Source organism: Eumetopias jubatus, unplaced genomic scaffold (assembly GCF_037043125.1).
Source record: "Eumetopias jubatus isolate StellerSeaLion01/CBP00866 unplaced genomic scaffold, mEumJub1_p1.0 scaffold_15, whole genome shotgun sequence".
NCBI classification, from domain to species: domain Eukaryota; kingdom Metazoa; phylum Chordata; class Mammalia; order Carnivora; family Otariidae; genus Eumetopias; species Eumetopias jubatus.
The window spans coordinates 93,802,119-93,815,682 of record NW_028274821.1 but is presented as its reverse complement, the minus strand read 5'-3'; the positions used below and the strand labels follow the sequence as shown (position 1 = coordinate 93,815,682).

General features: G+C 66.2%; 2 protein-coding genes across 5 annotated transcripts; both read left to right on the top strand.

Moving 5' to 3' along the window:
* On the top strand, window positions 1–8,207 carry CARD9 (caspase recruitment domain family member 9). 3 transcript variants are annotated; one of them, XM_028097111.2, is made up of 14 exons: window positions 1–217; window positions 1,478–1,675; window positions 1,852–1,989; window positions 2,562–2,866; window positions 2,941–3,120; window positions 3,276–3,419; window positions 3,727–3,852; window positions 5,228–5,419; window positions 5,863–5,904; window positions 6,116–6,161; window positions 6,682–6,837; window positions 7,389–7,465; window positions 7,854–7,930; window positions 8,019–8,207. In XM_028097111.2, the coding sequence occupies exons 2-14, from the start codon at window positions 1,492–1,494 to the stop codon at window positions 8,116–8,118; spliced, it is 1,767 nt and encodes a 588-aa protein (XP_027952912.1). In that variant the 5' UTR covers window positions 1–217; window positions 1,478–1,491; the 3' UTR covers window positions 8,119–8,207. The 3 variants fall into 3 exon arrangements, with proteins under 3 accessions (XP_027952912.1, XP_087875274.1, XP_027952913.1); XM_028097112.2 differs by lacking the exon at window positions 6,682–6,837 and having other exon boundaries at window positions 7–217; XM_088019148.1 differs by lacking the exons at window positions 6,682–6,837; window positions 7,389–7,465; window positions 7,854–7,930; window positions 8,019–8,207 and adding an exon at window positions 6,283–6,473 and having other exon boundaries at window positions 5–217.
* A 245-nt stretch (window positions 8,208–8,452) lies between these two features.
* Window positions 8,453–10,274, top strand: DNLZ (DNL-type zinc finger). 2 transcript variants are annotated; one of them, XM_088019151.1, is made up of 3 exons: window positions 8,453–8,676; window positions 9,165–9,304; window positions 10,028–10,274. In XM_088019151.1, the coding sequence occupies exons 1-3, from the start codon at window positions 8,470–8,472 to the stop codon at window positions 10,194–10,196; spliced, it is 516 nt and encodes a 171-aa protein (XP_087875277.1). In that variant the 5' UTR covers window positions 8,453–8,469; the 3' UTR covers window positions 10,197–10,274. The 2 variants fall into 2 exon arrangements, with proteins under 2 accessions (XP_087875277.1, XP_087875276.1); XM_088019150.1 differs by having other exon boundaries at window positions 8,453–8,760.
* Window positions 10,275–13,564: the final 3,290 nt, after the last annotated feature.

The window sequence follows — 13,564 nt, the reverse complement described above, 5'->3', positions numbered from 1 at the left end:
CCCTGCCAGGCAGACGAATCAGAAGGCAGGCCCAGGGACTGGCTCCCTTGGGCAGGACCTGCCGGGCTCCGTGGAGCTAACCAGCACCATCAGGAAGTGCACAGCTTTCCTCCCGGGCTCTGCCAGCCAGCCAGCAGCACCTCCTCCTGTTCATCGGATCGGGCTGGCCCAGGCTGACCAGTGTCCCACCGTGCAGGTGCCTCTCCAGGACCCTGAGGTAGGCGGGGCTGCTGCCCTTTCTGAAGGTGCCAGGAAGACACCTGTCTCTCTGCTCAGGGCTCCTGGGGCAGGGAGCCAGGTTGTGGGGCACCTACCCCAGAAGGGCAGTAAGTGGCCTGAACTCTTCTGCCTGTCCACTTTCACAGCCACGTGGTACCTGCTTGTTCGTCTCAATGGACTCAACAGCAGGGTGTCAGGTGTGGGCTTGTGGATTTTAGGCGGGAGAGGCAGGGAGCAGGCTGAACATTCCAAGGGCCATCCACTGAGTGCTAGTGTGTGTCTCTGGCTGGATGGGATGACCAAGGGCCATGGGAAGTCAGAGAAACTCCTGCAAAGACCCCGCCTGCTGCCACCTGGACCTCTGGGAGCGTGGTCTAGCCCCTCTGGGCTGGAAACCACGTTCCCACACCGGCTGAGGGTGCTCTGAGGTGGCGGTGGGTCAGCGTCTCCGTCCCCGCCACCAGGAGGAGGCTTCTGGTTTGGCCCAGGCCTCAAGAGAGTGGTTCCCACCCCCACTGGTGGAAGGGAGCAGCAGTGGGTGGTCCCGACACGGATGGCCCCCTTGTTGGGGAGCCTGAGTGCATGGGAACAGGCTTCGTCTGGGAAGGGAGAAGAGCCCCACGGTGGCTGGTGCCCAGGACCTGAGAGCCTGCAGAGGGCGCCAGAACGGCGCTGGGGCGGGCCTCCGGATGCGGCGGGCCTGGCTCTCCTGTGGGCGGTCCACAGTCACCCTTCCCGAGCGAGCCGCCTGTGCCACGGTTGCACCACCAGCTGGCCGCCGGAAGGAGGGGGCAGGGGGGGCTAAGCTCTGAGCGGCTGCCACGTCCAGGAAGGAGGAAGTCCCCCACAGCCCTGTCTGGCGCACACGCGTGGGCGGGTGGGTCACTGCCCCAGGCTTGCCGGCCCCGCCTGGGTGCCTGCCTACCCACACGTGCCTGGGGGGCCCTGCCAGCCCCACACTTCCGGGGTGGGGAGTGCGGGGTCCAGAGCAGGGCCACTATGTGGGGCGTGCAGTGTTCTCAGACGCCACCCATCCCTGGAGCCCTCCACGTCTCCCCCGACTCTCATCGTCCAGGGCGACCCACGGACAGGGAAAGCCCATGGGGGGGTGCAGCGGGCAGCAGGGCCCAGGGAGGGCCGCCCTGGCTGAGCTGGTGCCCCAGGTCACAGGGCCAGCACCGAGGAGGGAGGCCGGGGCAGGTGAGGCCACGCCCCTGTCCTGGACAACCCCTCCCGGCGGCTCTCCCACCACCCGCAGCCGCGGCCACCGCCATGTCCGACTACGAGAACGAAGACCAGTGCTGGAATGCTCTGGAGAGCTTCCGCGTGAAGCTCATCTCTGTCATCGACCCCTCGCGCATCACACCCTACCTGAGGCAGTGCAAGGTGCTGAACCCCGACGACGAGGAGCAGGTGCTCAGTGACCCCAACCTAGTCATCCGCAAGCGGAAAGTCGGTCAGTGCCGCCTCATGCAGGAGCTTCAGGCACGGGAACGGGCACTCCCCAGCACCCCATGCCTTGTCCCTCCTGCTGGGAGCAGTGGTGCTTCCGTGCACAGCGGAGGCCCCGGGGAGAGCCCAGGGCGGGTGGGCAGGATGGCCACGGCCCCAGCCAGGTCCTGTGGGTTTCAGGCGTGCTCCTGGACATCCTGCAGCGGACCGGCCACAAGGGCTACGTGGCCTTCCTTGAGAGCCTGGAGCTCTACTACCCACAGCTCTACAAGAAGGTCACGGGCAAGGAGCCCACCCGTGTCTTCTCCATGATCATCGGTGAGGCCTGGGACCCTGCAGGCAGGCGGCTAATGGCTGGCCTCCCGATGGATAAACTGGGGACAAAAGGAGGTGGAAGGGGCACACTGGATTGCCGCAGCTCTGCCCTGCTCCTTCTCTCTCTGCTGGAGGAAGGCAGACCCATACTGGGGTGGGGGACAGAGGCCCCCATGGGTTCCTGGGTCAGAACCCCTCTGACCCCACCAAAGCTTCGGCTCCTGGAAGGACGGGTGTCTGCTGGCCCCAGCAACAGGCGAAGCCACACTTTCCTGGCCTGGACGCATGTCCTCTTGCCTCACAATCAAGATCATGACAAAATGAGCCGAAGGGGGGAGGGTGCCTGGCCTCACGGCTGCTGTCCTGAGGGTGGGCCGGGGACAGGGCCGCAAGGTGAGTCAGGAGCTCTGCCTGCTTCCTCGAAGGGGAGCACCAGCACCTTTGGGCGGCCCCTCGGCCGGGCCCCGAGCCTCCTGCAGTGGGGTGGCCGGCCCTCAAGCCTGGAGCCCAGGAGGGGGTGCGGCAGGGCAGCCGAGGGCCGGGCGGGCCCTCTGACACGGCCTAGCTGTCTGCAGACGCGTCCGGGGAGTCGGGCCTGACACAGCTGCTGATGAGCGAGGTGCTGAAGCTGCAGAGGAAAGTGCAGGACCTGACCCAGCTGCTGAGCTCCAAGGACGACCTCATCAAGGAGCTGCGGGTGAAGGACAGCCTGCTCCGCAAGCACCAGGAGCGCGTGCAGCGGCTCAAGGAGGAATGCGAGGCGGGCAGCCGTGAGCTCAAGCGTTGCAAGGATGAAAACTATGACCTGGCCATGCGCCTGGCCCGCCAGAGCGAGGAGAAGGGCGCCGCGCTCATGCGCAGCCGCGACTTGCAGCTGGAGGTGCCCTGGCACCCGTGGCTGGAGGGTGGCGGGGCGTGGGGCGAGGCTGGCCGGCTGACGGGGTCTCCCCGCAGATTGAGCGGCTAAAGCACAGCCTCATGAAGGCGGAGGATGACTGCAGGGTGGAGCGCAAGCACACGCTGAAGCTCAGGCACGCCATGGAGCAGCGGCCCAGCCAGGAGCTGATGTGGGAACTGCAGCAGGAGAAGACACTGCTGCAGTCGCGCGTGCGGGAGCTGGAGGCCGCCGTGCAGGTGGGGCGCGCGTGCGGGGGCCAGGGCCGCCGTGCAGGCGGGGTGAGTGCTCGTGGGAGCTGGAGGGGCCTGGCAGGATGCTGGTGCCAGCAGCAGGGTCCCCTCAAGTCTAGCTGCTTCCCTGCCACTCTCTCCCCTTCACCGCCCACCCACAGGAGGGGAAGCCAGACAAGAGCAGTCCCTACATCCAGGTGCTGGAGGAGGACTGGCGACAGGCGCTGCAGGAGCACCGAGAGCAAGCCAACACCATCCTCTCTCTGCGCAAGGACCTGCGGCAGGGCGAGGCTCTGCGTGCCCGGGTATGCCGCCGGGGCAGGTGGACTTCAGCCCGGGCCAAGCCAGGCGGGTGGGCTGAGGGACTGCCCTGTGTGCACGCAGCCCCTGGAATGCACACTCCAACTTCCCCCCTTCCTGGAGGTGCAGGCGCTTGGCCTCCTCGCCCCACTCCTGGCCTGTACTCCCCCAGGGTGGGCAGGCCCAGGCTCTGGTCTGGAAGTTCAGGGCTGGCAGGGGCCCCGGGGCTCAAGCAGCCTCCCCCTCCCTCCACTGGGCCTGACTGACCAGGGGCCAGAACAGGGGGTGGGGGCTAGCTGCTGACTCCCGCAGTGCGTGGAGGAGAAAGAGATGTTCGAGCTGCAGTGCCTGGCCCTCCGGAAGGACTCCAAGATGTACAAGGACCGCATCGAGGCCATCCTGCAGCAGATGGAGGAGGTGGCCATCGAGAGGGACCAGGTAGGCACCTCGCCACCTCCCACCCCAGGGTGGGGCGCGTTCCCCCGAGCCGCGGCGCCTTGCCCTTTGCCCTTTTGGGGGAGGGCACTTGTCTGAGAGCTCCTTGAAAAATGTGAACAATCGTGAAGGTGACCCCTTCTCCCACTGCCAGGAAAACTATTCCACTGGCGGGTTGTACCTTCAGATTCTGTTCAATATATGTATAGTTGCATTTTTGTCTTATAAAAACAGAAGCTGTCTCACTTGTAAATAGCTTTTTTATTTTTTTAAAGATTTATTTATTTTAGAGAGAGCAAGAGAGAGCGCGTGTGGTGGGGAGGGGCAGAGGGAGAGAGAATCCTAAGCAGACTCCCCGCTGAGTGGGGCTCGATCTCACCACCGCCGAGACCATGACCTGAGCCAAAATCAAGAGTGGGACGCTCACCCGATGGAGCCACCCAGGCGCCCCAGCCAACAGCTCTTTTAACTTCAAACACCACTGGCCCTTTGGCTGGCGGGCTGCGCTCCTGGGGCCCCGAGGCGGAAGCCCGTCTGGACTGTGTCCCCATCACTGCTCTCCACCACCTTCCCGCCACGTCACGCGGGGTCCTTTCTGCTCAGGTTATGGCCGGCACTTCGGCGCCCGTCCGGAGGGGACTGGCAGCCTGCGTTCGGAGCCTCTGGCCCCGCAGTCCCACGGAAAGCCTCCCCGTGCGCGGGGCCTGCCTTGAGGGAAGCAGCACGACCAGAGCAGGGGGCCCGGCTGCCACCTTCCCTCGGGGCAGGCAGAGGAGGGGAGAGCGCGGTAGCCACCAAAGGCAGGCCACCAGCCAGGGACGCTGGGGCCGGGCAGCCCAAGTGAGCGGCTAGGATTCTCTCCGGTGGGTCCTAAGTCGGAAGCAGGGACACAAATGAAGGCGATTCTCAGTGATTCATCAAGTCCTGGCCGTTTGGGGCCGAGGGCTCCAGGGCATGTGGGTTAGCCTCCAGGCAGCGGGCAGGCTCCCAGCGGGCCACTCGGTGTGGGTCAGAGTTGTGTCCTCAGGTGTGGTCTGGCCGGAGAGCGTGGAGGGGAACGGGCGCAGTAAAGCACATGACATGGCCATTAACAACCGTGTTCTTGATGCCAAGTCACACGGCAGACTGATAAAAGCCGTGTGCAGGGCGTGAGCCCGTGCCGGACATGCACTGGGCTGGAGGACTTGGGGAGGGTGCAGGGACGGCAGGGGCTATTCTGGGATTGGGGCCTGAGGCTTTATCTTCACGTTCTGGGAGTCCTTTGGAACGCTTACTGCTCCTGCACACACTGACCACGGGCTGAGAGGCGGGGGCAGCCTGAGGTCTCCCAGCGGCCGCCCAGCTCCCAGACAGAGCCTGCCCTGTGCCGTCCCCACAGGCCATCACCACGCGGGAGGAACTGCACGCACAGCACTCGCGAAGCCTGCAGGAGAAGGACGCGCTGCGGAAGCAGGTCCGGGAGCTGGCCGAGAAGGCAGACGAGCTACAACTCCAGCTCTTCCAGTGTGAGGGCCAGCTGCTGGCCGTGGAGGGCAGGCTCAAGCGGCAGCAGCTGGACACGCTCATCCTGGTGGGCCTCCCAGGGGCTGGCGGGGGGGGGCCTTTGTTGTGCACGCTGGTCAGAGCTGCAGCCCTGCCACAGTAGAGTGCAGGGGACTGGCCCTCAGGGGCAAGTGTGTCCCCAGAGACACCAGAGCCCAGAGGAGGGGACACCAGGCAGCCCAGGTCCAGGCCTGGCTCGGCTATTGCTCCAGGGTGACCCTGGGCTGGTCGCAGGCCTTCCCGAGCCCCTTCTGTCCTCTGTAAGGGGCCCTCCTCCGCAGGCCACTCTGGGTGTCAGGAGGGGGAGGGAGGGGTGTTCTGGGCAGGGGCCAGGGCCAACCGTGGGCTGGAGAGGGGCCTGAGGACAGGGGCGGGCCGGGGACCCCTCACCAAGCCCCACCCCACCCCAGGCCCTGGGGGTGGCTGGGCTTCCCCACAGTCCGCTGACCGACCCCTCTTCTGTGACCACAGAGCTCTGACCTGGAGGACAGCTCACCCAGGAACTCCCAGGAGGTGAGTGTGAGCCTCAGGGTGGGCTCCAGGCCACCGTCCCCTGCGGGAGCTGGGCCAGCTGCTCTCCTCCCAGGCCTCACCTGGGCGGGCTGGCTGCCGTCTGGCCCTTGGGGCGGGCCTTCCTGCCAGGCCTCTGAGGAACAGCGCGGCAAGTTGGGTGGGTTCCTGGAGGGTGGCAGTCTAACTGGATGCCCGTCTCTCTCCCTGGAAGCTCTCACTCCCCCTGGACCTGGAGGCTGTCCAGCTCTCAGACAAAGGTGAGGAGGGGGCAGCTTCTCACGGACGAGTCTGGTCAAGGCCACCTTGTCGCCTGAGTTGGCGCCAGTCCTGGCAGGGTAGAGCTCTGTGCCACTGATCTTTCACAACCCTACTTTACAGATGGGGACACTGAGGCTTGGAGGGACGAGTAACCCCCCAGGCTCCCCAGCGAGCCAACAAGAGCCGTGTGTGGGGCCTATGCCCCAACTCTGATGTTGAGAGCGCGTCCCTCCATCAGAGCCCACTCTGGGCCCAGGAGTGCAGGGCTGGGGCGTCCTGCTTTCCCTGAGCTTCCTCTTGGGCAGGGGGCAGGGGAAGTCGGCCAGCAAGTGTGGGAGGTGCAAACAGAGTGGGGCGGGGGGTGTGTCTCAGGGCCAGGCAGAGGTGGCAGGGAGATGGCCTGAGGGGTGACGAGGGGTGGCAAGGGGTTGAGGGGCTCATCTTGAAGGTGGCTGTCAGAGGGGAGGTGGGGAGGTCCGGGCAGGGAGGTGGCGTGGGAAACCAGACAGACCTCCTTAGCCTCAGGCCTGCCGCCAGCCTCCAAGGGAGGCAAAAGAGGACCAGCTGGTGCAGAAGTGAGGGAGCAGGTCAGTCTAACGCTGCCCAGAGACCTGAGCTTCAGGCCACGGAGCCCAACATGCGGACAGGCGGGCAGGACCCAGCAGGCAGTGAATGGTAGGGGAGACCCTGGGAGCCCAACCCAGGGGTGGCGTGGCCCCTTGAAGGAGCTGGGGCGGGCTTCTGGGTCAGAGGCCGAGGAAGGGAAGGTGCCAGCCTCAGGGAGAGACCGGGTCTGGGTCTCTCGCCCTGTGACGTCAGTGAGACTAGGTGTCCAGTCTCCCATCCTGGCCAGTTTAGGGGAGCCAGCCCATCAGAGCACCTTCTGTCTGAGGGTCCTGAGCCCGGGGCAAATTTTGAGGGGACCAGATAGCTTGGAATGTTCTGCTCCCAACTGCTGCAGTGCCCCAGCCCCCACCCGGGAGCAGAGTTCGATGGTGTGGCACTGCCTGGTGGGCTTCCAGCAGCCTCTGCCTGCCCAGAGGGAGTCGGGAGCTCCAGTCCTCTTGTCTACACAATGGGAGGCCTCTTGGGGTTGAAGTGAGCCCGGGGGGATGATGCAGGACTGGCCCGGCAGCTTCAGGGGACAGGAGGTGGCCAGGTGTTGGCCATGCTAGGCGTGGTCCCAGCAGCTGGGTAGGACCGACAGGCCTAATTCTCTGTTCTAGGCGGCCCGGCCAACAGGAGCAGCCCGCAGCAGCCCTTTGTGGCTCTGCAGGAGGAGCAGCTTCCACTGACTTCCAACGTAAGGCTGCCCCTGGGGTCCCTGCTGCCCTAGGGCGCCGCTGGCCTGGCCCTCCCTGTGACCGAGCCCAGGAAGGCTGATTGCCCAACCTGGATGCCGGGGTGGGGGGGGGGGGTGATGGCAAGGGTCTCTGCCCGTGCGCTCTTGGGGTGCACTGTTTGGAACAGGAAGCCGAGTCCCCCCTTCTTGGATGAGGCAGCGGGCAGGGGGAGTGCGCAGGACGCGGCAGCCCGGAAAGCCTGTCTTCCGAGGCCCCAGGGCACTGTGGCCGGAGCACGGGCTCGGAGCGCGGGCAGGCTGGCTGCGTGCCGGCGCCGTCCTGACCTCCGAGGGGCGGGACCGCACGCGGCGTGCGGTCGCAGGAGCCTGAGCCTCCCTCCTCCCGCAGGGCGCGGGCCTGAGCGGCGGGGAGCCCCCGGAGAAGGAGCGGCGGCGCCTCAAGGAGAGCTTCGAGAACTACCGCAGGTGCGCGGGGGGCGGCCGCGGGCGGGCTCCGGGAAGGCTGGCCGCGGAGGGGGCGCGGCGGCCCAGCGGACACGCGCTCGCCCTGCAGGAAGCGCGCCCTCAGGAAGATGCAGCACGGCTCGAGGCAGGGCGAGGTGGACTGGGACAACACCACGGGCAGTGACAACACGGACACCGAGGGCTCCTAGCCAGCCCAGCCGGAGGGGCGCCGGGAGCACGCGCCGGGACTCGCACACGCGTGCTCTAGCTATGCGTGCAGTGGTGTCAAATGCAGTTCCATAAATAAACGACCGGGGTCCTCGTACCGTGGCCTCCGCCGGCCTCGCTCCCGCGTCCCCGTCCCAGCCGCGCGCGCACCTCCCGCCCGCAGGGGGCAGCAGAGCCCGGTCCGCCAGCCGGCGGACGGAAGCCGAAAAGGGCCGTTTACGCCGCGTGCCCGCTTCCACGATGGCGGCGGCACGGCTTCAGCCGCGCCGGGCGGGGCGGGGCGGGGCGGGGCGGGGCGGGGCGGGGCGGGGCGGCCGAGGTCGGAGGGCGGGATGCTGTGGGCTGCGCTGAGCCGCGTGCCGCCGCTACTAAGCTGCGTGCGTTCCCAGGGGCCGGGCCTGAGGTGGTTGTGGGGACGCGGGGGCGGTCCGGGGGCTGCGGGGAGAAGGCCGACCGGGGCCAGGGTCTGGGGCTGGCGGAGTTTGAGCTCGGAGCCGGGGCCCGGGGCCGCGCACTACCAGCTTGTCTACACTTGCAAGGTGAGCGTGCGACGGGTGCGAAGCTGGGTCCGCATCTGGTGCCGGCCGGCGCCGCGGGAAGAGGCTCCCCGAGCGCGGAGAACAGTATGGAGGGGGTGGAGCTGGCCTCGGGCCGGGGCCTTTCCGGGAGAGGGGCGGAGCTGGCCTCGGGGGCGGGGCCTTTCCGGGAGAGGGGCGGGGCTGGCCTCGGGGGCGGGGCCTTTCCGGGAGAGGGGCGGAGCTGGCCTCGGGGGCGGGGCCTTTCCGGGAGAGGGGCGGAGCTGGCCTCGGGGGCGGGGCCTTTCCGGGAGAGGGGCGGAGCTGGCCTCGGGGGTGGGCCCGGCACACAGGGGTAGGTAGGCTGTCGAGGAGGAGGAGGAGGAGGAGGAGGAGGAGGAGGAGGAGGAGGAGGCCCTGCCCCGGGGTGGAGTTAATCCTCAGATGGGGCGGGGTCCTCCTGAGGGGCGGGACCAGGCACAGGCGTCACCGGGGCCTCGGGTGTCCCCCAGGTGTGTGGGAGCCGGTCCTCCAAGCGCATCTCCAAACTGGCCTATCACCGGGGAGTTGTCATCGTTACCTGCCCCGGCTGCCAGAAGCACCACGTCATCGCCGACAACCTGGGCTGGTTCTCAGACCTGGGCGGGAAGAGGTGAGGCCCCGTGGGCAGGGTGGGGGGACAAGCCCATGCCCGGGGCTGGCCTGCAGGGTTGGGGCTCCCTTCCTGTCGGGAGGCTCGTGGAGCCCGCCTCCCCAGCCTTGGGCGTGCAGGAGGGGCTGTTAGGTTTGAGTTTCGGGAAAACTACAGACGACGCGGGCGGGGATGGGACCAGCCCCCTGTGGTCCTGCTTCGCTGCCGGACCTCTGCCCTCACCGCTGGCCTGTCCGTGTCCGGGCTCCAGGCCGCCCCCGAAGTGAGGGGCACGCTGGGCTGAGTCCTGCAGCACAGACTCCCTTCTGTCGTGTGGCTGCTTGGTCCCCACAGAGGTGCAGAGTGTCAGCTGCAGAGCAGGGCCCTAGCGCGTCACTCGCGTTCTCTGCCCGCGCTGGCTGGTCGGTCATCACACCAGACTGGGGGTGTGAGTGAGGCGGAGTGTGTACCCCTCATGGGCAGGAGCCTCCTGGCCGGTGGCCCTGGGCCGTTCTGTGGGACTTCTGAGGGGCTCTTTCCCTTGAGACTGGGTTAGTAATAGCAGCTGCCTCTGGGGGCTCTGAAGGGTTCACGAGGTCAGCGTGCGGGGGCCTCATGGCCACACCAGCGTGGGGCCCCACGCTCTGGCTCCAGCCTGGCCCTGGGGTGCCCTTGGGTGCACTTGAAGACCCAAGGTGCAGGATGGGCTCGGGGCTGAGAGTGTCATGATGCCTTCTCTCTCAGGAATATCGAAGAAATCCTGGCGGCCAGAGGGGAGAAGGTGTGCCGAGTGGCTGGCGAGGGGGCTCTAGAGCTGGTTTTAGAGGCTGCCGGGAACCCCAAATCCACCACTGCTCCAGAGGGGGGTGAGGACCAGGACCCCACTCATCCTGGCAAGATGGAGCCCAGCTGACTCTGTCGTCTCCCTTCCAGAAGATTCTCCGGCCCTTCCGGGCTGGCCTGTTTTCTATCAATAAACACATCACTCGGAGATGATGGGGCCTGGGGCCTTCTTGTTGTCCCTGGTTCCGGAGTCAGAATGATTCCGAGGAGCCTCCGCCAGGTGCTGGTCCTGGTGCTGCGCTGTCGCTCTGCACAGAGGACGGGCCCTGTACTTGCCGCTCACGGCTGTGTCTGTGTGGGGAGGCTGGACAGAGTCTGAGCCCCCAACCCCCGCTGTGGCCGGTAGCTCCGAGCCGTCCCTCTGCCCCTCTGAACTTGCACCTTCCCATTAGATGAAGATGCTAATGGGACACCCTGTCAGGAGGAAGGGCAGGAAGACAAGGTGTGGCACAGGTGTGGGGCGGCGCGGACGTGCTCTGCAGGCCAGGGCCCCGGTCTTGCTGGGTCTGGGGCAGGTGCCTGGAAGGCATGGCCGATCAGCCACTGTTCTTCCTTGGGGGGCAGCACCCACCGTGGGTCCTGTTCCTCTGGCCAGACACGGGGAGCTCCTACAGATCCCCCTTTCTCCTGTGCCCCCTGCCTTCCCCCGACACCTCCTGGACAGCGCTGCTGAGCCAGTGCCGCCCTCGGCCCTGACCCTTGGCTGCCGGCCAAACGGAGTCAGCAAATCCGGCAGCTCCCTGTGGCCACAGCGGGGCTGGGTGGCCGCCGTGGCGAGGGGGGTGGGAGTCACGGTGGGCCGCGTGCCCCACGTGGTGCCCTCCCCCCAGGGGCATGCGGTTTGTCTCCCAGCCTTGTTTGACGGCCTGCTCAGGATGTTCCTGTGTTTATGGGAGCGCGTGTATTTGCGGAAGTGTGACCTTCACTATTAATCACCAGCCACAGTATCGCAGCTCCTGGCAGGATCCGAGCTGACTGCTGCCCTGCGTCAGCGCCCCGGGCTCTGCTGTTGTTCTCCTGGGCGCTGGCACTGGGTGCTTTGACTTGATTACCCCCTGTCTTTCCCCTGGCTAACAACCGCCTATTATTCCGCCTCAGAGCCTCCCGTGCCATTTGCGGAGACTGTCGGCCTGGAGGCTGAGCCAGCCCCTGCGCCTGACCACCTCACTGTCCCCAGGTCCTCACCGGACCTGACAGTGCAGAGCTGGACAGAGGACGGCGGCCCGGGCCAATCCTGCTCTTCACAGATGGGGAAACTGACGCCCGGGCTGTGGACATGGGTGGAGACCATATTTCTATTTCCTGTATTCTGATGCTTGATGTCCAGGCCCTGCTGACCCCGGAGGGGTTGCCCCTCTTGGGGTTAGTGCCTAGAGATAGTGAAAGACTCACCCATGAATGCACCCCATGGACAGGTACCAGCCAACAAGGGGGGGTCCCTACTCCCAGAGCCACTGAGGTGGTTCACACCATTGCTTCCCAGGAAAACCACAGCTCCTGGAGCCATAGAGAGGCAACGTGGCACCCTGTGGTACTTACCTGCAGAGCCTTCTCAGAGCGCCAGGATTCCCAAAGCACCGAGAACTGTTGGGTTGGGGGATTTAGCGACAGCCTCCCGGGGCCCCTGGGGGTGCCTCCCTGTGCGGGCGTGTCCCACCTGCAGCCCCCACCTGCAGACCTCCCTTCTGACCAGCTTTTGCCCTCCCCATGCCCCTCTCCCGACCCCCCACCCCTACCCTGCTGTGCAGCCTCCTGCGGTCAGGTGGGGTGCTCCAGGCCGAGCAGGTCACCACAAGTGAGGTGAGGCACCCCCTGCCGTGCCTGCTTCCCAGGCCCCGCATCTGTCCTCCTGGGGACACAGTGCCACAGAGCAGCTGTGGGGTTGGGGTGTCTGCTTGGGGGTGTGCTCCCCCTCTTTGTAGACGGCTCCATTGCACTCATCGGCTGGTGGTGCCAGGGCTGTGAGATCATGGGCGCTCTACACCTCCCTTGCTCCGGGGCCCCGAGCAGGTCCCGGGCAGATGGGCCACAGGTCTGCAGCCCGTGAGGAGTCAGGCCTGGAAAGGCAAGTGCGCGCCCGGACAATGTGTGACTTTGTCCAGTTAGGACAGACAGCCACTCCCAGGGCTGAAAACAACAGAACCAACCTGTCGCCAAGTGGCTGGCTGGTGCCATTGCGGGGGGCTTAGAGCAGGTGGTGGCCCCAGGCCCTTTGCACGCTGCAGGCTTGCTTACCCAGGTAAGGTCAGTCACCTGGGGCCCCCCAAAGGACCAACATCCCCTCATCCTTAGCACTAATTCTGACAGCATTCACTTGGCAGACTTTATTTTTTGGGGAAAAAGAAAGAAAATGTACCTCTTGGGTTGGAAAGGACCCACTGACAGCATGGCAAACACGCATGAGCAATAAATATGCATGTACATTCAAGTATGTGGGGCGGCCCAGGAGAAGCCTGTGTTCTGGCCTCTGACCCCGCCCCCGGGCTCCCACCCACACCCTTCAGAGCATGGTCGCAGCAGGCCCAGGGCCCCCAGGTTGAACTGCGGGGCGGGGGTCCGGCCGCCTCCCCACGCTTGGAGAGCCTCAGAGAAAGACCAAGGAGCCCAGCTGGGGCACCACCTGAGGAGGAGGTGCCCCCCCACGCCCCGGGGGCTGTGGGGTCGTGGCATGGGGCCAGGGGCTCGCCAGAGGGCTGGTGGCCAGCCAAGGCAGTCTCCTGCCCAATCCCGTGGGCTGACGACGTGTGGGGGCTGGACCTTCCGCACAGGAGAAGGCAGTGATGTCATCTTCCCAGCTGAGGGCTGGGAAGTGCTCATTTGGGGACCCAGGGTTGAGCTGCGCTGAACCCCCCCAAGCTTCTGCCGGCCGCCCCTGGCCCTGGTGTGGTCGGGGAGCAGACCTCGTTGCTGGCTGGCATTCCAGACCAGGACTGTTCTGTCCCTGGGCTTCGGGGCTTGGAGTTGAGGGGTGTCACGGCTCATCCCCACCCTTCCCCTTGCCTCCCTGCTCAGGACTGGGCTCCAGCTGGGGCTGGGGGCTGAGTGCCAGGGCCCAGCGACCGTGCGTGGGGGCACCTGGCCTGCATGCACTGCCTCATCAGGCTCCAGGCTTTCTGACACAGGCTTCTACCTTCTCCAGCCCAGAGGAGGCGGGGGGGGGGGGGGGTAGGGCAAGAGCCTGGGCCTGGGGCAAGTGTGTCTGCTCTGTCATCCCTGGGACCCCCTCTGGGAGGAAAGAAACGTCCATGTCGCTGGCAGACCGCAGAGCAAAGGCTTCAGAGCGGCCTTTGGGGGCTTAGGGGAGGCAGCAGTTTTCACATTTGCCGGGCAGGATGGAGGGATGGAGCTGGGCGGGGCAGGGAGAGGCCATGGAGGGTCTGGACCAACAAGCTGCAGGCTGGACCTGGGGCGGGGAGGGGGCGGGGAGGGGGCGGGGAG